At 49.9% G+C, this 22,070-nt stretch overlaps 1 protein-coding gene across 5 annotated transcripts in view; it reads right to left on the bottom strand.

Annotated features, from left to right (window-relative positions):
* PTK2B (protein tyrosine kinase 2 beta) overlaps nt 1–22,070 on the bottom strand; it is a 125,904-nt gene that overhangs the window by 18,812 nt on the left and 85,022 nt on the right. For 4 of the 5 annotated variants that reach the window (XM_051831886.2, XM_051831897.2, XM_051831880.2 and 1 more), the window contains 13 exons: nt 15,899–16,077; nt 15,326–15,413; nt 14,109–14,188; nt 5,098–5,160; nt 4,861–4,915; nt 4,330–4,470; nt 3,985–4,059; nt 3,412–3,513; nt 2,634–2,751; nt 1,950–1,989; nt 1,536–1,582; nt 938–988; nt 431–528 (listed from right to left, as the gene is read on the bottom strand). In XM_051831886.2, coding sequence (XP_051687846.2) covers nt 431–528; nt 938–988; nt 1,536–1,582; nt 1,950–1,989; nt 2,634–2,751; nt 3,412–3,513; nt 3,985–4,059; nt 4,330–4,470; nt 4,861–4,915; nt 5,098–5,160; nt 14,109–14,188; nt 15,326–15,413; nt 15,899–16,077 — 1,137 coding nt within the window. The remainder of the gene's footprint in view (nt 1–430; nt 529–937; nt 989–1,535; nt 1,583–1,949; nt 1,990–2,633; nt 2,752–3,411; nt 3,514–3,984; nt 4,060–4,329; nt 4,471–4,860; nt 4,916–5,097; nt 5,161–14,108; nt 14,189–15,325; nt 15,414–15,898; nt 16,078–22,070) is intronic. The other variant, XM_051831890.2, reaches the window with a different exon arrangement.

The raw sequence follows: 22,070 nt of genomic DNA on the forward strand, positions 1-22,070 counted from the left end.
GTGTGCGGCCGGCCACCCTCAAGGCCACCGCCAAGCATGAGGCCAGGCCCTTTCCTGCTCTTTCTTGGTGGGTTTTGCCCTCTTGCTGCCCTTTCCCATGAGTTCTGCTGTCCCCCAGACCTGCTGGAGACCCGACCACAAAGCCCATCACCTGTCAGCAGCCTGGCACCCCGAATCTTCACCTGCCCCTCAAGCCCACATCCTCCCACTGAGCCCCAGTGGCCCTCCCAGGTCCTGCCTCTGGTTCTAGCTCTGGGATTCATGTGGCTCCCCGCATCCTCAGAAGTGACTCTCGCTCCCGTCACTGCCTGGCTATGTTGCAAATCATGCCAGCCCACACAGATGAGGGCCCACCTGCAACTGGCCAAGACTCGAGCTCCTGTCTCACCCCGCAGCAGCACAGGGAGTGTCGGGGAGGAGCAGAACTCACGTGATTGGTGTAGACCCCTTCATAGACCTCTCCGAAGAAGCCTTCACCGAGAATACGGTTCAGAACCACGTCTTCGCGGCTGATGCCATACTGTGGGCCTGCATGGGCGGAGAGATCAGAGTCCCAGAGCACAGAGACCAGCCGGAACCCTCAGCTAAAGCCAGGCATCCCCACGGGCTGCGCTGGGAATGGGGCTCTAGAATGTTCCATCATCTCAGACCCACAGAGGAGCCAGGGCCCCGTTTCGTCTGCAGGCTGGTCCCAGCTCCACATCCTAAGAAGCCCCCACACCTTCACAGAAACCCCAGAGTTCAGTCAGTGCAGGGGGAAGAGGAGCCATCTCTGCTTTCCCACCAGCAGTGCCTCTGGTGCGTCCCCCATCTGAGCCCCGCGTTGGAGAGGACCAAGGGAGGAGAGAAGGGCCCAAGTCCCCTGTGGCGTCCCAGGAGTCCCCATCCTGTTGCCTCCCAGGGCCCTGCCCAGCACCGTGGCAGGACAAGGACCTACCTCCCGACCTTCGCAGAGTGTCATCCGGAATCTCAGCGTAGATGTCAGACTCTGGAAGAACGGGAAGAGGCCGGCCCCGTGGGCACGAAGCCCTCAGCGGGCACTGCCAGGAACCAGGGAGCGGCTCCCAGCTGCGGGCCCATGGAACCAAACGGGGCGGCAGTGGAAGCCAGGGCAGTCCCAGGGCCCTGTCCCAGGCTCCCACGCGGCTCCAGGGCCTGAGGTCTCTCAGCTCAAGTCCCTGCTCACGACTTCCCACTTGGGTCACTTAGGGCATGTCGGATGATCACCCTCAGCCTCTGTTTCCCTTTCTGGGACAGCAGATTGCTGGGGAATAAATGTCTCCTTCGAAGCCACTCATCCTGGCGTATTTTATTTGGGGCCGCCAGAGCTGAGATGAGCGTGATGCCTCGTACTAACTCCTCGAGACCCGTTAGCTACTGCAATTCATGATATTTTTAAGTGGTCACTAAAAAGTGAGAGGGCATGGGCATTTTTCTGTAACACGGAGGGAACCTTGGCAGTCACGAGAGCAGGCAGAAGCCCAGAAGCAAGAGGGAGGCTCGGAGCGGGCAGAGAGCACAGGAGGCAGCCTCACCTATGCTGCAGCTTTCGGAGAGGTGGGAGCGCCGGGCTTCCAGGTTTCTGTAGGAGGTGGAGGGAGGGAGCCAGGTGAGCTCAGAGCCTGGCAATGCTGCCTCACCCCTCCCCCCACCCCAGCAGCCTCAGTGCCCCTGCCCGCCCACCTATCTGGAGAAGCAGCTGCCCCAGCTGGGAGCGTGGCTATGGCCACTAAGGGGCTGCAGGGCAGGGGACACAGCCGCCCCGCTAGCATAATGCCAGTGTTATTTGCTTGGAGGGAAAACGGCCCTCGTGAAATGCTGGGACCACAGCGTTTTCCCTGGGGCCGGGAGCCAGAAACTCCGGAGGTGGGAGTCTCCTGCTCGTCTTTCCTTCCCTGGGCAGACACAGGCTGAACTAAGGGCTGGGCCTGCCCCTCTGTTGTACTCACAGCATGGGGATCTGCGGCAGGCTGTTCCGCTTCTCACCGTCTGTGGGGAGAGGAGGCAGGGGGAGCTGGAGCCGGGCACGCAGGGGCCTGCGTCAGCCGACCTCCCCACCATCGGCTCCCCTAGCATCTGTACAGCGAGGCAGGCCTTGGGCTCGAACTGCAATCTTCCTTGTAGCCATGACAGCCATGACAGCCCAAGGCCCTGACCTCTGCTTCCTGACTCTGGCCCCAAACCAGACACAGAGAGAGAGAGACACACATACACACAGACACACACACACAGACACACATACAGAGACACACACACAGAAACACACACAGAGACACACACACATACAGACACACAGAGACACACAAACACACATACAGAGACACATATACATACAGACACACAAACACAGAGACACATACACACAGAGACACAGACACAAACACATACACACACAAGCTCCAGCCGGGGTCCAGCTAGGGCTTTGATTTCCCAACACTGCAGATGCCTGTCCTCCAGAGGCCAGCCTGGGCCAGACCTGCAGCTCCTGAGCCAGAAGGCTCTATGAGGAGCATGGGCAGACTGGTAGGCCTGCCTGCACTCGTCAACCTTGGCATTCACTCACAGGCTGCTGGCTTCACTTCTCCCACGCTGCCCCTGGGATCCAGCCCCCTGGCCTCCGAGAGGAAACCCACCTTTCTTGGGATGGACAATGAGGGAGCCCTTGTGTTCCCCCTGCAGCCGGCAGTAGCCATCTATGAGGTCAGCCATGTTCTCAGCCTCTGCTGGAGATGAGGTTTTGATGGACAAGCACTGCAGAGAAGAGACCAGTCAAAGATAAGACTCCAGTGTCTGAGCCAGAGTTGCACAAGGACTGGAGAAGAGACTGCGGGACCCCTGTCCCCTGTCCCTGCCAGGATTCCATCCCTGTTTCTGCTGGAACTCTGCTCGCACTCCCTGTGGCCACCAGAGGGCGCTGTTAGGTCTCCCTAGTCTTGGTCTCTGCACAATGCCTTATATCTCACAGATGCTCAATATGTCAAAGCAGAAACAGAAAAAGGAAGGGGGGCAGTGGGGCAGAGGGTAACAAGGTGAAAGGTGGCCCACAGTCTGCGGTCTGACTGTTCTACCCACAAAATGCCCCCATTCTTGAGGTCTCAATTTCCAAGTCACTGTTCAGGTTGTCAAAGTAAGGCCTCTGGTTTGTACCTGAATTCTGCTCACCTGGACCTACCCTAAAAACTCTGCCCACTTTCCTGACATTAGAAACATGGGAATAACATTATTTCCTAGATTTCCCTAAAACCCATCACCATCCTGGGACCCTGTCAGAGCACTGGGTAAAGCAGCCGCAACAAGATCCCCAGGAACCCCTGGTCCCTGCCTGTCCCTGCCAGACTGGCCTGAGAGCTTCCCGACCTGTAGCTCCTCCCCCCGCAGGCTTCCAGTGCCCAGGTGCCCAGAGCCGCTCACCTGGGGGGCACCTTCAATGCCCAACTGCAGAACCGCCTGGCCCTCCTCCAGCGGGAGGCATCTGATGGACTTGATCTGCTTGAACTCAGCCAGGCAGGTGGGCTGTGGGCAAGAGAAGCGCCCTTCAGACCATTCCGCTGTGGGATCAGGCCATGCAGGCTGCTCAGTGTGGTGGGGGTGGGGAGGACGGAGTGTCTCGGGGGCACACAGAGAGAGTCAAAGACTTTCAGGGCTGGAAGGATCATCCGGGCCAGGCTGTGCACATTGCAACAGAGAAAACGAGGTCTGCAGAAAGCCAGGACTTGCCCAGGGCCATGTGCCAGAACTAGACCCGGGTCCCTGGCTCACAGGGGACTCACTGACTCATTTCGCCATTGAAATTGCAACTCTTCTGCCTGAGCCAGGAGCGACATAGAAGCGTGTGTGTCTCCCTGCACCTCCCCGGCCTCTGTGCAGAGGAAGTGAAGAACCATCTGCCGTGGCTCTCCCCATGGCCATCCATGCCCGGGCCCGGCCCTGTGAGGACTGCACTCCGGGTAGTAGGCAGCGGAGAGGGACTTCTCAGTCTGCTACCTTTGTGTCCTGACTTGTCAGCTGGCGGATGCCTTTAGGGCCGATGACCAGGTCCACAGTAATGTTCCACCCTTGCTGGAATGAAAGGAGAGAGGAGAGTGTAGTCCCAGCTCTGTCCACCCCGTATTTCAGAACTTTGCCGAAAAGCTCCCGGATCCAGCCACAGGGCCTTAGGTTGCTGTCTCCTGGGTCCTCCAGCCCCCGTGTACGTAGTTACCCCCACCCACCCAGGCAGCCTCCCACCGTGGGAGGCCAGCGTTTCAGCTCCTCCTGCCACCTGAGCACCCACAGGGCAAGCTGCCCCCCCGGGGGGGGGCAGGGGAGGGTGAAGGAGGCGGGCATTACAATGAGTTCACAGCGGTAGGTCTCCTGGTCGATGCTGGCGAAGCCGGCCAGGGTGTTGAAGAACTTCATGACACACTCCTCCTCCCTGAGCGAGGCGTACTGCTGGAACGTCTGCTGGATCATCTTCCGGAACTGCCGGGGCTGTGGGGCAGACGGGCAGTGCTGGCCTGGTCCGGCTCTCTTCCCCCGGGGTTGGCGCCCACTGCTGGAGGGCAGTCCCTGCCCTCTCCCCCCAACCCCGCTGTGTCCAGGGAGCTTCCGCATACTCCTGGAGCAGGACAGGGAGTGTCCCCGAAGCTCAGGCCCCGCAGTGAAACAGCCTCCAAAGCAAAGCTGGAGCCAGCCAGCCCCGTCCTGATTCCCAGAGGCACAGAGCAGCCATGGGGTACAGCTAGCTGTCCCATGCCCAGATGCCCGAGCACACAGACACCCTGGCTGCATTGGGCACCCCCAGCCTCGTCCCTTTAGCTCTGGTCCTGGGGGCCAGTGCAGAAGGCATCTTTCTGGGCCCCTCGCCTGTGGGGTCCTCACCTTTAAGTTCTCCTGCATCTGCTTGGGGAAAAACAGGTCCAGGCCCACTTCCTTTCTGAAAGAAGGAGAAAAAAGAGCAGCATTTGACCCCTCTCCATGCCACGCGAGGACTTCCAGCCAATCACGGACAGGTGAGAGGGCCGGGACCAGGGCCTGGGGTGAGAGGGGAAGGGGTGAGCAGGAGAAGTAGGCATAGGAGCAGAGATGGAGCAGGGGCAGGGCCCGCCCGGGACTTACTCCAGGAGCTCGAAGTTGGACTTCTTGTCCAGGGCATTGTGCGGCATGTCCTTGAAGAACCGCCTGGAGAGAGAGCAGTCACAGCAAGTGAGTTGACGGCTGCAGGAGGGGGCCTAGAGTCCACCTCCCCTGCCAGGGGCGGGGATGCTGAAGAGGGAGGAAGTGAGAACTGTCCAGTGTTCTCATTTGAAAAGCTGGAGGCAAAGGGCACACTCCAGCTGCTGCTCCGGAGATTCAGCTGTTGGACAGAGCAGTGCTTGAGCGAGGATATAAGAGGAGGGCTCTGGCTCTCAGAACCAATGGCCCAGGGGCCCAGGGCAGCCAGCGCTCACCTGCCAGCCTGGGAACACCCACCTCCACCTTCAGGTCCTGGGTTCCCTTCGTGATTGCTTTTTCACTTGTTTGCTGTCTCTGAAGTATTATAGTGAGTGTGCTTGTGTGTTCATTTAAATTATTAGTAAATGTAGGACATTTAAAAACTTTAGTGCTGGGGCCAGCACTGTGATGTAATGGGTAAAGCTGCCACCTGTGACAATGGCATCCCACATGGGCACCAGTTCAAGTCCTGGCCGCTCCACTTCTGATCCAGCTCCCTGCTAATCCAGCTGGAAAAGTAGCAGAAGATGACCCAAGTGCTTGGGCCCTTGCATCCACATAAGGAGACCTGGAAGAAGCTCCTGGCTCCTGGCTTTGGCTTGGTTCAGCCCTGGCCATTGTGGTCATCTGAGAAGTGAATCAGCAGATGGAAGATCTCTCTCTCCCTCTTTCCCTTTCTCTCTCTGCTCTTCAAATAAATAAATCTTAAAAAAAAAAAAAAAAACAAAAAAAACAAAAAAAACTTTGAGGCTGGCACTGTGGTGTAGCAGGTAAAGTCACTGCCTGCAGTACCAGCATTCTTCTATATGGGCACTGGTTCAAGTCCCGACTGCTCCCCTTCTGATCCAGCTGCCTGCTATAGCCTGGGAAAGCAGTAGAAAATGGCCCAAGTCCTTGGGCCCCTGTATCCACGTGGCAGACCCTGAGGAAGCTCCTGGTTCCTGGCTTCGGATCAATCCAATTCCAGCTGTTGTGGCCATTTGGGGAGTGAACTAGTGGATAGAAGACCTCTCTCTTTCTCTTTGCCTCTCTGTAACTCTGCCTTTCAAATAAATACATAAATCTTAAAAAAAAAAAAACAGTTTAATACTCACAGAATAGAAAAAGAAAATAAAAGTAATTCATAATCCTACCACCTCCTTTAAGTCCCAATTCTCTTAAAAATGTGTGTTTTGATGAAAACTTTTATGCACAGTCAGTGCCACATAACACTTCAGTCAATGATGGACCACAGACGTGAGGCTGGTCCCTTAAAGTGGTGTCACCTATGCCATCATCGCCATCTTAGTTTGTATAAGTACTCCCTGACTTTCCTACAGAGAACTCACCTAACTGTGCATCACGCAGGCATCGGCAGTAAGTGATGTATGGCCGTATCACTCACTTACAGCAATCGTGGTTCCAGCTGAGACCACACAGTTAGTGTCCACACATGTGCCAGCCCCACTCCCCTGCCTGTGTCCAGCAGTTTCATCGACTGTGGCAGACACTGTCCTACTCTTTTTTTTTTTCTGACAGGCAGAGCGGCAGTGAGAGAGACAGAGAGAAAGGTCTTCCTTTTCTGTTGGTTCACCCTCCAATGCCACGGCCGGCGCGCTGCAGCTGGTGCATTGCGCTGATCTGAAGCCAGGAGCCAGGTGCTTCCTCCTGGTCTCCCATGCGGGTGTAGGGCTCAAGCACTTGGGCCATCCTCCACTGCACTCCCGGGCCATAGCAGAGAGCTGACCTGGAAGAGGGGCAACCAGGACAGAATCCGGTGCCCTGACTGGGACTAGAACCCGGTGTGCCAGCGCTGCAAGGTGGAGGATAGCCTATTGAGCCATGGCGCCGGCCACTGTCCTACTCTTGATCTGATACTGATGTAAGTTTATGTTCCTTTAACCCAGGATTTTGTAGGCATCGGGGAACAGTTCTATGAACCAATACTATAAAGCAGAGAGGCATGTCACTGTGTTTAGAAAATAGGAGATTTAGGCCCTTACCTCATACCCTACAGGGAGCAAGGGAGTACTTTAAAACATTCATGGAAGGGGCTGACGTTGTGGCATAGAAGGCTAAGCCTCTGCCTGCAGCATCAGTATCCCATATGGGCATGGGTTTAATTCCTGGCTGCTCTACTTCCAATCCAGCTTTTGGCTAATGTGCCTGGGAAAGCAGCAAAAAATGGCCCAAGTGCTTGGGCCCCTGCACCCATGTAGTAGACCTGGAAGAAGTTACTGGCTCCTGGCTTTCGTCTGGCTCAGCCCCAGTCATCGTGGCCATTTGGGGAGTGAACCAGCAGATAGAAAATCAATCAATCAATCTCTCTCTCTCTCTCTCTGTCTTTCTCATTTTCTCTCTCCTTCTCTCTCTGCCTTTCAAATAATAATAATTTTCAAAAATGTTCACAAAAATGTGTATTATCTTTTAATTCTATTTTTTGTGAACTTTTTGAAGTACCCCTATTTAATAAATAAAACCATTTTAAAACTAGAAAAAAAATCTAGGGAAATATTTTCAAATCATGAGATGAAAAAGAACATCTACAGCATTAAATCATAGAAGAAATTACCAATAAAAATTAAAACATGAAATATTATATTATATTCCCTTAACAGTTTTTTTAAAATGGCATCTTTGAATATATCATCAAGCAAATAAGTAGCTGTCTCATGGCAAATATCATCTCACCAATAGAAAAGTAAATACATTGGAAAAAAACAGAAAAGATCTACATGGTTAAGGGGATTGATCTCTGGTTAACTGAATTCCAAGCAATTTGAGAAGTTCATTTTTTTAATCTTTCCAAATGTTCCCAATATTACACATTGAACAAGGATTACCTGTTTTACCTAAAAAAATTCCAAGGCAGTGATTTTTTTTTTTTTTTTTTTTTTGACAGGAGAGTGAGAGAGAGACAGAGAGAAAGGTCTTCCTTTGCCATTGGTTCACCCTCCAATGGCCACCGCGGCTGGCGCACTGCGGCTGGCGCACTGCGGCCGGCGCACCGCGCTGATCTGATGGCAGGAGCCAGGTGCTTCTCCTGGTCTCCCATGGGGTGCAGGGCCCAAGCACTTGGGCCATCCTCCACTGCACTCCCGGGCCACAGCAGAGAGCTGGCCTGGAAGAGGGGCAACCGGGACAGAATCCAGCGCCCCTACTGGGACTAGAACCCTGTGTGCCGGTGCCGCAAGGCAGAGGATTAGCCTAGTGAGCCGCGGTGCTGGCCAAGGCAGTGAATTTAATGCTATCTGCAGCCTCTAAAAAGAAAGGCACCCACCTCCACTTTCAAACGAAGGGTTCAGGGCAGGCAGTACTCAGGTTATCAGCCTAGGAAAACCCACTTCCACAGGCCGGAGCTCCCTCTGATTTCTTTTTCACGTTTGCTTTCTCTGAAATGTTGTAGTGTGAACGTTTTTGTGTTCATTTGAATAACGAGTAAATGTGGCACATATTCAAATTTTAGAACATACCGAATAGAAGAAGAAAATAATCTGTAATCCTACCATCACAGGTGACACGTCCTAGCATTTTATTAAATCACACGTGTGTTTTGATGAAGACTTTTATGTACAGTGAAGTGCCACGTAACACTTCAGTCCACCTTCCGGGCTCACCATGTGGCAAGGTGGCCTTCTCCATCGCTACACGCCTCCTTCATACAGGCTTCTGTTCTGCTCCTTCCCCGTGCTGGTCTCCTGCAGCTATGGAGACTAAGGCTAACCCCTTTCCTAGACTCCACAGAGCTGAAGGCAATTATTTGATCCTAACCTTCTCCTGTGGTCTCCCTTCCCTACCCCTGGGGCCTCCAATACATGCACACTAGGTCATCTGCAATCACTTTAACAGTTCCGCTTAGGTGAGAAAAGGTGATGTGAAGGCAGAGTGGGAACAGGATGCGGGTAGAGCAGGAAGACAAGCTGTCTTGCTACCTAGGCAGGCTGAGGGTATTTAAAATCACCTCGGTTAGAACAAAGGAACAACGGAAGATTAAGCAATCTTTTACATAAAGTTTTTCTTATAGAATCAAGAATGAGTATATTTCAATGATGATTAAGAAATAATAACTCTTTATGGTGGCTCAATCAGTATTATTGAATTCTATTTTATGATACTGAAATATTTTTCTATCCCATCTTCTTCCAATGAAAGGTACACAGATAGAAAAGTCTTAAAGCAAATTTAGTAAAATAGGGGTGGAAGGGAAGAAGAAATAAGATGAAGATTATGGCAAACCTGCATAGCACTGTAACTGTTTTCATTTAGTAGAGATTTTGGGTTTGCTTGTCCTGGCTGTCAGGGTGGTGGATACTTTATTCAGTGTGTAATTTAGCACACAAAACTATTTATCCCTAAAAAAAGATTTCATTACTTAAATTAAAGAGTTTGATGAGGATTATGGGGCTGGCATTGCAGAGTAGCAGGTAAAGCCACTGCCTACAATGCTGGCATCCCATATGGGTGCCAGTTCATGTCCTGGCTGCTCCACTTCAGATCCAGTTCCCTGCTAATGGCCTGGGAAAAGCAGCAGAAGATGGCCTACATGCTTGGACCCTGTCACCCGCATGGGACACCTGGATGAAACTCCTGGCTTCGACTTGGCTCAGCCCTGGCCATTGCAACCACCAGGGAGTGAACCAGCGGATGGAAGATCTCCCTCTCTTCCTCTGTCTCTCCCTCCCTCTGTAATGCTGACTCGCAGATAAATAAATAAATAAATAAATAAGTCTTTTTTTTTTTAAAGTTTGAAGAGGTACTGATGAAAAGAAAACTAATATCCTCAACATTCATTTTACCAAAAATAAAAAGTGAATCTCATGTGTTTCTTTCTTCTCTCCCATTGCAATGTGGGTAAATACCAATGTCATAACACTAAAGCACATTTCAGTAAAGGCCACTGTTTCAGGGCCTAACTCAATGGGGTCCAAGTATAGAGCCTCCCAACAGTCTAATTCGGTGGTTCTCATCTGGGGCGACTTTCTACGCCTCACTCTAGACTGGGGATATTTTGGTTGTCACTCCTGGTTGGGGGTGGTGGTGTCCCTGGTGTCTAGTGGTAGAGACCAGGGAAGCTGATGGTCATCCTGCCATCCCCAGGAAGGCCCCTCCCCAACAGAGAGCTGGCCGGCCCCAAACGCCACTGGTTCTGAGGTTAGGAAACCCTGGAAACTTGATCCAAAGAGAGAATTCAAGAGACTAAAACCAATGCCTCTTCTCTATCCCAACTTCTTTCTCCTGTGTGTCCAACACAGCAGGCAAGAAACGACAGCTGAGAATGGGTACGTGTGTTCACTGAGGGCCAAGCCACAGGCAGGGATGGCATTCAGTTAAAGGGCAGGAGAAGCCACCCAGGATTCCCCCGTGGAGGGATCAGCCTCTCCCTATTTGTACCTGAAAAGGGCTGGCAATTAAGATCCCTAAGTTCCACATGGCCAACCAGAGCAGTTTTAGACAGTTTTCCGAGTCAGCGTGACCTGTCACGTTCTACAGTCAGGGGAAACCTCGGAATACACCAGTGAATTCCCCTGGACAGGCAGCATGGCCACCTGCAATTCTTGCTAGGGTAGGAGAGCTACAACGTGTGCTCCCAGGCAACTGGACAAATTGGCTTGCTGCACAACATTAACTCTAACGGGATCAATGTAGGTCACTCCCCAAGTCCCCGATAGCGTTCCTCTCATGTACTGATGACCAATTACAGCCATCCTGATGACAAAGGCATCGGATCACTCCAATTTACCTCAATCTGAGTTTCTACTATTTGTATCAGCTGAGCATCATTGGGATGTCAGGAGTACCAGCCACTATCACTAATCGCAAACCCTGCTCTCGCCCAAAAGTGAACTTTGCAATCTCCTAGGCTGTGGCTGTGAGCACCCAGTTACCAGAAACCTGCCCTGAATGCGGCTGCACCTGCTAGGAGTGCCCCCCCTGGTGCCTGGCCAGCTCTCCCAGCCCATGCCAGCAATTTTGCATGGCTAGCACCAAGAGGGCAGCAGAGTCTTTAAGGCCCATGACTGATACCCAGGTAAGGACAGCAGAAAGGAAACATCTTTGCAAAATCCAGTTAGTTGTGTTTTTCTTATAAGCAGAAATTGCAATATTAACTCATGGCCAGCATTTATAAATTAACCATGATCTAAATTACTTTTGGAGCAAAGCAAGCTGGGTATTCGTCCACTAATCTTTACTTGCCAGTGACTACTTTGTTTGTATTCACTCTGATTTTTTTTTAGTTTGGGATACTCTGAGCCTCCACTGGGGAGTAGAAAATGGCCCTGGCTGTCTTAGGTCATGGGTGAAAAGTTATTTGGTTTCTCAAACAAAGCAGGTACTCATCTCTAGCATATAGACCATGAGTTTCAAATTTTAATTTACAGGGGCACAATTAGATAAAATGATAAACTTGGCACTTACAAAGCACCTCTGATAAATCAATAAAAAGTTAATTGGGGTCATTCTAACTATATGACATTCTGGAAAGAGTAAAAATATAGCAACAGTGGAGGTTGTCAGGGTTGGTGTGTGGGGAGATAACAGGTGGAGCACAGAGGATTTTAGGGCAGGAACTGCTCGGCATGATGCCATATGCCATGATGCCATGACAGCACATCATGGTGGATATGTTGTCATGTATCTGTCCACACTCAGGGAATGTGCAACACCAAGAGTGAACCCTGACATAGACTATGGACTCTGAGTGACAATGCTGTGTCAGCGAAGGTCCATTCATGGTAACAAATGGGCCATTCTGATGGGGATGCTGAAAGTGGAGGAAGCGGTGTATGTGCGTGGGAAGGGGTAATACAAGAAATCTCTGTACCTTCTGCTCAATTTTGCTGTCAGCCTGAAGCTACTTCAAAAAAAATACTGTATTAAAAATAAATAAAGGCAAAGAGAAAAAGCCATTAAAATGAATAATTACTGAACACTTCTGGTCTTATCATTGCTCTGAGTAGTTTAAATTCTTAGAACTTCCTCATAGCAACTCTACAAGGTTGCTACTGTTTTCATTCCCACTTCACAGACAGAAGGGCTGAGGTACACAGAGAGAAGGTGACTTGCCCAGAGTAGCACTGCACACAGAAGACCCGGGGCACACACGGGCAGCCCTGCCTCGGACCCACCGGGTTTTATTCTTATCCCCGGTTGGTTCTTGACAGGAATTGACTCCACTGAGGATTTATCTTACCAATATCATATTTCATGCACATCCCATACTCCCTTTTTAAGTTAGAGAAGAGTACATTGTGGTTTCCCTGAAGATAACACATCTGTAGGTAGGTGAGAGCAAGCCACCACGTTCACAGGACAAGAACCCATCGGCTAGGCTTTTTAGAACCTTTGCAGACAACAGCCACAGCCCTGGAAAATTCTGCCTGATGGTTGATTTTCAGAAATGTACCTGAATCCCTTCATAAGGAATAGTCACAACTTGTCTTTAAAACTGTCCACTATAGCGTGTAGCTTTGTATTCAACTTTTAAAATTATTAGGGCTGAAAATCTTCAGTCAGGTTTACTCAATAGGTGTTTTCCCAGCTTCTCTCCCTAATAAGGCATTCTGTGCACTCCAGTGGCCAAAGGGTGGGAGTAGGAACATTTGTCTGACTCTCCCTCACTCGGGAGACATGAAACAATGCATCCTCCCGGTGAAGCGAGGTGGGCGTGGCAATAATGACACAGTAGCCATCACTGGAGTGCACACTCCCGACAAGACTGCACAACAGCACGTCGACGTCCACGGGTCCTCCAGTCCATTAAACCACCACCAATAACGACTGGGGAATGAGTCAAAGAGACGAGAAGATGAGACACAATGCGAGGGCATCCTCTCGATGCTGCTGTTTTGCTACTCAAGGATGATTGCTTGGGAGGAGGTCATTATTGGAGTCTCAAAGTGAAACAAGAGTCCCGGTTTAAGATCCATGAGTAAAACAGGTAAAACTGTCAGAGGTGGAGACTGTGTAGGCCACGGTGCAGGTCATAGGAGCCAAAGTCTTGGAACACATACAAAGCTGCATGTCATCAAATGAACGCCACAGACTGCCCCGGGGCCACCAGCACCAGGCTCCCCAGATTACCACAAACAGCACTGAGGTGGGCTGTCTTCTAACCAGCCTCAGGGGAAGGCCTGGCTGATCCCTTGCACATTGGGGTGGTCACCAAGTGGTAAGGCAATGAGGAACCTTCAGGATTGTCCTTGATCTACTTTGTCACAAAGGCCAACCGTCTCAGATGCTAGAATCAAAGTGAGATCCTTCCCTTTCCAACACACAGCCCCCAGCAGGGGAACCATCAGCACTCTGAGACCCAGAACGGGGCCTAAACTTCCTAGTGAGCCCCAACACTGCAGAAGCAACAGCAGGTCTGTTACCTAAATGTAAGGTCACGAATAGGATCAGAACTCTCCCTGGAACTGCATACCCAGCAAAGCAGCACATGCAGTGGTGCTGAAAACCCTTCCAGCAACTCTTTTGAGACCAACTGCATCCAAATAACTGGGGGCCTGGGGTGGGTCAAACACATACTTAAGGGCTGGGGTACCGATGCAATGAGTACTATAGTACTGGAGCTGACATGCAGCAGTGGGCCACATAGATGGAAATTCAAGCATTTGAATATCCTCCAGAATCCTGCCTGGTGATCAAGAAATGCTTGCTACCTGGTTTGAATTGCAGCTGAGATGGCAAGGGCAGGTGCAGGCCCAGGAGGCTGGGGAGACCAGAGAGGGATCCAGCTCTTCCTTCCCCCGAGCCCTGCAGGCCAGGTGGAGAGCACCTCAGAGCCTCGCCTGCGTAAGCCTCCTCTTCTCCCCTTTCTGGCTCTCACGAACCCACTCTTGCCTCCCGCTCTGCACATGAAGGAAGTCCAGGCAGCCCAGAGCCCAGCCCAGCACCCCCCCCCCCCAGCCCAGGGAGGCCTTGAGGTCACAAACCTGAGCTCCAGGCAGCCCAGCTGCAGGGCCATGCCCTCGCTGACCTTGCTGGCATAGCGTTGCATGTAGTCATTCCGGAGCTGGCAGGGAGAAAGGCCAAGGGTCAGACTCACACTTCATCCCCCAAGTCCCAGAGCAGAGGCCTCAGAAGATAAACACAGTCCCGCCTCCTGCTGCCTCCTGCCACGGAGCAGGGATGGGGAACAGACAGGGGCGCTCTCTCTGCGGTGCCTCTGCCTCCCTCTAGAGTCTCATCCCTCCCTGGGCTGCAGGCTTCCGAGGAGTTTCCTTACACACTCTCTCCAGATTCCCCGCCTCTGCCCCTCATTTTGGGGAGAAGGAAATAGATTTGGAGAGGAATCTACTTTATCCAATGTCCCATAGATGAGCAGGCACAAACATCATCCATGGCCCGAGAAAAGTTCAACTTGGTCTCTAGCACACCAGGAGGGAGTTGTGGAAGGGAAGGAGCGAAGATCAGATACAAATCGCACAGCAATGCACATGGATTCCATGCTTGCTCTGTGCCAGGTGCTATGCTAGGCACTTAATGTGCATTATATCGAGTGGTGTTTCAGAGAAGCTGCAAATAGCTTGTGAGAGCCGGTTATGAAATTTTCCGAAGCTTTGCAGCGTGGTGGACATTATACTGGTAGCTGGGAAGAGACTGTGCTTGGAGTATTTACACCATGGAAGTTGCCAAGTGCTGCAAATCAGAGATTTTCTTCTCCTGAGAGCCAATTTGCCAGGCCACTACCCATGATCTCATTTGGTCCTCCTAACAACCCTATAGTGTGGATATTATTGGTATTATTATCATCTGCACTTTAGAGAAGACACGGCTTCATGCAGGTAAACAAAGTCCCCAGGAATAGGTGAGCAAGCAGCAGAGCTGGGCTAAAAGCCAGGTAAATGCGGCTACAGAGCACGTGTGTTAAATACTACAGGCTTTCCTCTGGACCGGCTCTTCCTGCTTCATGAGCCAGGCCTCCTGGGCCGCCGGCAAAGTCCAACAGGACCTGGGAGCTCCGGGGCAGGCAAGCTAGCACTTAAACAGCAGAAAGAGAGGACTATGGACCCAGGGATAATTTTAAGAGCAGTTTCTTGGACTGGGCCCTCCCGGTCTTTGTCTTTCTGTGTGCCTAGGAGAGATGGAGAGCACTTGGCATTGAAGGTGCCCCGGGACCCCAGGGATAGGAAGATTTTGCACTTTTTACCTGTTGGTAAAAATACAGCAGCGTGGTCCTGTCTTCTTTCAGGCTCTCCATGAAGTCCTCTGGCAGGTAGCGGATTTGAAGGTCATACCTGCAACAGGTCAGTCAGACTCTCGGGGTCTAAAGGAGGGAGCAGGACCCCAAGGACAGAAGCATCCCCCACCCCCCAGCATGCAAAGGGCTGCCCTGGAGGCTCCTGGCCACCCATTCAGGTCTTGAGTCTTCCTTCCCATCTCTGTGGCTGGGCAGAGAGCAGGTGTCTGGGGTGCTGGAGCAAGCCCTAACTCTCCATCTCTTCTTCCTCACACAGCTCTTTTCCTGGGGTTCAGAGACCAGCCCTTGACCTGGGCTCTCCCTGCCACCTGCATTTTGTCTGTAGACAGTCCTGGGGATCTGCCCAGGGATGTGGATATGCCCGCCAGCCTGCGAAGCCTTGGGAAATGTATGCATTGGATGTCTCAGGACAAAGCCTAGAAGGCCACTCAAGTTTTCCAGAAGAATCTGAGGTTGGGGAGTGCTCTGAGGGAGGACCTCCCAGCACCTCTGTACCCCATAGGCATCTTCCCTTATTCCTACCTCCACTCGGCTTCCACGTGTAGACACTCATACTTGTCCTGCACCTCACCCACCGTCATCTGTGGGTGCAGCCAGTGGACCTCGTCTGATTTCATGTGCTTCAGTCTCAGCCCATAGCACTCAGCCAGCTGGATGTTGGGCCCGATCCGCCCGCTCAGCAGGATGGAGGTGATGATCTCCTATGAAGACAAAAGGGGCGTGGCTCCGGGAGGTCCTCTCCTGGGCTCCCACAATCCTCATGCACTTCCCAGAAGTGTGATTCCCTAGGGCAAGATTGTATCTTAATGTTTTACTTGTCTCTGATTCTCTAGCACTTAGTGAAGACTTGCTGCCCCCCGTGTTCTACCCAGTGACTGAACAATCTGGCAAAATGAGACAGAGATACAGGAGCTGAGAGGAGAGAGCAGGAGTGAAGGAGAAAATGCAGAGGAAAGAGCACAGACTCTGTGCCTCTGCATTGCATTCCAATCAAGTCAATTTTTACAAAAAATGTATTTATTTTATTTGAAAGGCAGAGTTATACACACACACACACACACACACACACACACAAAGTAAGAGAGAGAGAGAGAGATCCTCCAGCCACCAGTCTACTCCTCAAATGGCCACTATGCCTGGAGCTGGGCCCATCCAAAGCCAGGAGCCAGGAGCTTCTTCTGGGTCTCCTACATGGGTGCAGGGACTCCCTGCACCTGCACCCATCTCCTGCTGCTTTCCCAGGCACATGAGCAGGGACCTGGATAAGAAGTGGAGTAGCACCCATATGGGATGCCAGCACCACAGATGGCAGCTTTACTACTGTGCTACAGTGCAGGCCCTGAAGGCAATTAATAATTTGTAAAAAGTACCTTCTGTTTTCCAACTTAGCCCCCAGTACTGAGCATCTGGGCCAAACACTGCTAAGCACTTTACATACATTTTTCACCAAATGGCCCTCCCACTTGGCTGATAGAAAACTGATATAGTTCATTTAGCCCATGGAATTAAGCTGAAATTCTGAACCCTGGGTCACTGGACCCTGAGAGTTTCCATTAGGGCAAGTTGCTTCATGGGATGGTGTGGTTGAGATAGATGGACAAGGCTCATGTCAAGGGATTGAGTGCCATGGTCCCCACACAGGAAGCATGAGCACAGGAAATGCAGTGCTGGCAAGAAACCAGGTGCCCTCTTGCCCTTCCTCTTGTTATCCAAAGGTTAAGGAGGCCACGTGCCCAATAGCCAAATGCCATAGTGTCCTGGCCTAGAGCCAGAGCTGGAATAACATGAGAACCAATTGGGCAGAGCCTGGAAGCCCATCTATAGCTCTGCCTGGTCATGAAATCACTTGGTACCATTTTAACTCAGGTTTCTCAGGTACTCCCACATGTAATTAATTGTTGCACCGAGTCCACTCCTTAAAGTAGCCTGGGGCCAGCACATGGTTCACTAGGCTAGTCCTCTGCCTGTGGCGCTGGCACCCCGTGTTCTAGTCCCAGTTGGGGCGCCAGTTCTGTCCCGCTTGCTCCTCTTCCAGTCTAGCTCTCTGCTGTGGCCAGGGAAGGCAGTGGAGGATGGCCCAAGTGCTTGGGCCCTGAACCCACATGGGAGACCAGGAGGAAGCACTTGGCTCCTGGCTTCAGATCGGCGCAGCGCGCTGGCTGTAGCAGCCATTTGGGGGGTGAACCAACGGAAGGAAAACCTTTCTCTCTGTCTCTCTCTCACTGTCTATAACTCTCTCTCTGTCTCCCTCTCTCACTGTCTAACTCTGCCTGGCAAAAAAAAAAAAGTAGCCCTTGGATGCAAACTCTAAAACTTGTAGGCACTGACCTCTCTCTGTTGCCTTTGTACTGTGTGTGACAACAAGCCTACACCTGTGTAGAGACTGAATGATGCACAGAAGGTCTTTATCTGACCAGGAAGGGGGGGCACTGGTTATTTAGACTTTATGATTTTATTTTTTTCCTCCCAGAAACCTTTTATTTAAGAAATATAAACTTCATGCACTCCATAAATACAACCTTATGAACTTAGTGATTCTTCCCACTATACCTGCCCTCCTATCCATACTCCCACCCTCTCCTATTCCCATTCTTATTTTTTACCAAGATCTATTTTCAATGAACTTTATACACATATGATTAACTCTACACTAAATAAAGAGTTCAACAAATTGTATATAAAAAAAACTGTTCCTCAACAGTCAAGACAAGGCTGTTCAAAGTCATTGCATCTTGAAGTGTTCACTTCACTTCTATAGATTACCTTTTAGGTGCTCCATTAGTTATCACAGATTAGGGAGAACATATGGTAGCTGTACTTTTGGGACTGGCTTATTTCACTAAGTATGATTTTTTCCAGCTTCATCCATTTTGTTGCAAATGACTGGATTTCATTTTATTTCTACTGCTGTGTAGTATTCCATGGTGTACATATCCCAATAGTTTTCTTATCCAATCTTTAGTTGATAGGCATTTGGGTTGATTCAATATCTTAGCTATTATGAATTGAGTTGCAGTATACATGGGGGGTACAAATAATTCTTTCATGTGCTGATTTTAATTCCCTTGGTAAATTCCCAGGAGTGGGATGGCTGGGTCATGCGTAGGTCTATATTCAGATTTCTGAGGTATCTCCATACTGTCTACCACAGTGGCTGTACCAGTTTAGATCCCACCAAGAGTGGATTAGGGTATCTTTTCCCACGCATTCTTGCCAGCATTTGTTGTCTGTTGATTTCTGTATGAAAGCCATTCTAACTGCGGTTAAGTGAAACCTCATTATGGTTTTGATTTGCATTTTCATGACAGCTAGTGATCATGAGCATTTTGTCATGTGTCTATTGGCCATTTGGATTTCCTCTTTTGAAAAATTTCTGTTTAAGTCCTTTGCCCATTTATTAACTGGGTTGTTTGTTTTGTTGTTGTTGAGCTTTTTATATATTCTGGTTATTAATTCTTTATCATTTGCATAATTTGCAAATAATTTCTCCCATTCTGTCGGTTGCTTCTTCACTTTGCCAAGTGTTTCTTTGGCAGTGCAGAAGCTTCTCAATTTGATGTAATCACATCTTCCTGTTGAATGATCCCTTAATCATTGCATAGGCCCTTCTTTGTCTCTTTTAACAGTTTTTGTGTGAAAGTCTATTTTGTCTGATATTAGAATGGTTACACCAGCTCTTTTTTGGTTTCCTTTAGCATGGAATATCTTTTTCCATCTATCACTTTCAGTCTGTGAGTACTTTGTTGATAAGATGTGTTTCTTGTAGGCATCAAATAGATGGGTTTTGTTTTTTAATTCATTCAGTCAGTCTGTATCTTTTAACTGGAGAGTTGAGGTCATTTACATTCAAGGTTACTATAAATAAGTAACGACTTGGCCCTGTCATTTTTCCAGAGAGAAACGTGCCCCACCCTTTTCCCTCTAGGTTGGCAGGTACACTGCCCCCGCCACAGGGCTCCAAGCCAAGCCCATGCCAGGCTCTTCCCACAGCTTTATCGCCAGTGGCTTGGGCTGTTGCAGTCTGGTCTCACCTCACTCCAAAGCCAGTGCTGAGGCTCTTGGCTCTGGAGTCCTGAGTTGTGTGCATCCACAACCTCCATGGGGGTCCACAGTGTCCCTCTAATTTCTGTGGAGTTTCCTCCACCATTTTCTCCTTAATTCTTCCCTGAGATTGCACTCTCTCCACTTTTTTAAAAACTCTCTTCCCCTAGATTAGAGCAGTAAGTTCCCTCCCTATTCTGCCATCTTGAAAACTCTCCTAGACTTTATGATTTTCTAAACTTGCCTCCCAAGTTTTTTTTTAAGATTTTATTTATTTACTTGAGAGGCAGAGTAATAGAGAGAGGCAGAGACAGAGAGATAGGTCCTCCATCTGTGGTTCACTTCCCAAAAGGCTGCAAAGGCCAGAGCTAAGCTGATCCAAAGCCAAGAACCAGGAGCTTCTTCCAGGTCTTCCACACAGGTGCAGGGTCCCAAGCACTTGGGCCACCTTCTACGGCTTTACCAGGCCATAGCCGAGAGCCGGATTTGAAAAGGAGCAGCTGAGACACAAACTGCCATCCAAATGGGATGCTGGCACCGCGGGCAGAGGCTTAGCTCACTATGCCACAGTGCTGTCCCCTAACCTGAAGTTTTTAATTTAGTCAGTCAAATGCAAAAACTCTTTAATTGGAGCAAAAAGAAAGAGGAATACCATTTTTCTAGAAGAAAATTATTTCTTTCAATCTCCTCTACAAAAACATCAAATTCATATTTAAATGGTACTGTTTGAAGGAGCACCCAATTATCTGTCTGCCACAGTATCCCTGTGTCTGGTCCAGCTGCCTCCTGCTGGTCCTCTTGGGTTCCATGAGGTTTTAAACCTGCAAAACCTTGGTCTGAAAAGTCCCTTTCCCATTAGGAAACAGAAACATCGATCACTCATTGGTGAGGTAGGTGGGGACACTGAGGCACAGGATGTACGTGTTAGCAGTGGTAGCAAATCCTGCCCAGACCTGAGGCCGCAGCACGGGCAGGACGGCTGCAATCAATGACAGCTCCACAGGGAGAGGGAGCGGGGCACGGGCAGAGGGCAGAGTTGAAGGCAGTGAAGCAGACAACTTTGTCACTGTCGCTACCCACTTCTCCACAGATCTTCTCTGGGGCTCTATCCTCCAGGCCATCTGGACATACTGCTCAGAGCTGCCCCATACTTCTGAGCCCCACCTGGAGTCCCCACCTCTGTGTTTCTAAACTCAGAGCCTTCCTCTGCCTAGTTGAAATCCACTCAGTTAATGTCCTGTCTCCTTGGGTGAGGACCCCTGTGCTATTTATTACTGAAAACTGAAAGCATTCACGAAGTAAAGAGTATAATACATCTCCTAGTGCACACCCAGCTTCCACAGTGACCCACGGGCTGCCATTCTTGCTCCATCTATACCACCACCTACTCCCCAGCTGTGATTCAACTAACAGTATTTCTTTACAGTTCTTCTGCTACTGTAAAATCTGATTACATTAAACTGCACAATTTTGGCCGTGCAATTTTGATACTTGAATACACCGGTGTAACCCACATACCAGTTAAGATAAAGTGCTTTCCAGACCCCTCAAGAGTTCCCTTGTATTCCTGCTTGTCTCCATGGCCCACTCCTACTCCCACCTCCAGACAATGCCACACAACTCCACCTCCCCACTTTAATTAGTTTGCAGGTTCTTTAACTACATATAAATGTAGTTCTTCAGAATATGAGATTTAAAACACAGATTTATTTATTTAAAAGGCAAAGTGACACGGAGAGAGGAAGAGGGAGAAGGAGACAGAAAGACAGAAAGAGAGAGGAAGAGAATGAATGAATATGAATGAGACTCTTCCATTTACTGTTCACTCCCCAAATGCCTACAATAGTCAAGGATGAATCAGGACTAAACCAGAAGTTAGAGCCTCCATCTGGGTCCCCAAATGGGTCACAAGAACCCAAGTACTTGGGTCATCATCTCTTGCCTCCCAGGTGCATTAGCAGGAAGCTGGATCAGAAGTGGAAGCAGGGCTTGATCCCAGGCACTCTGACATGGCATGTAGCTATCCCAGGCAGTGGCTCAACCTGCTAGGTGCCACAGTGACCACCCCATACATCATTTTTGTGTGTGTCTGTATGTGTTTCTCCAGCATGTCTGAATTCATCCATGTTGTAGCATATAAAGGCACTGAAAAAATGTTATGGAAAAATAGAATTATAAGTTTTATTTTGATTCTTTTTAAAAAATAATTCATGTGTAGTTTTTTCATAATATGCAATTTCCATGAATTTTTTGAAGATCCCATAAGCTTTGATTTAGAAAGTTTTTGCACCAAAATAAACTTTTAATTTCATTTTCTAGGAATTTTTAAAGTTCTATTCATTTATTTGAAAGGCAAAATGAGAGGGAGAGAGAGAGAGAGAGAGAGATCATCCATCTGCTGATTCACTCCTAAAGGCCTGCAGCAGCCAGGGCTGGGCCAGCCCAAAGCCAAGAGCCAAGAATTCCATCCAAGTCTCCCATGTGGCAAGGGTCCGAGTACTAGAGAATCACCTGCTCCCTCCCAGGTGCATTAGCAAGGAGCTGGATTGAAAGTGGAGGCAAGACTTGATCCTAGGCACTCAGATATGAGATGCAGGTCTTCCAAGCAGAGGCTTAACCCACTGAATCACCACCACTCCCACCCCTTTTTCCC

This window comes from Oryctolagus cuniculus, chromosome 2, assembly GCF_964237555.1.
Source record: "Oryctolagus cuniculus chromosome 2, mOryCun1.1, whole genome shotgun sequence".
Taxonomy (NCBI): Eukaryota; Metazoa; Chordata; class Mammalia; order Lagomorpha; family Leporidae; genus Oryctolagus; species Oryctolagus cuniculus.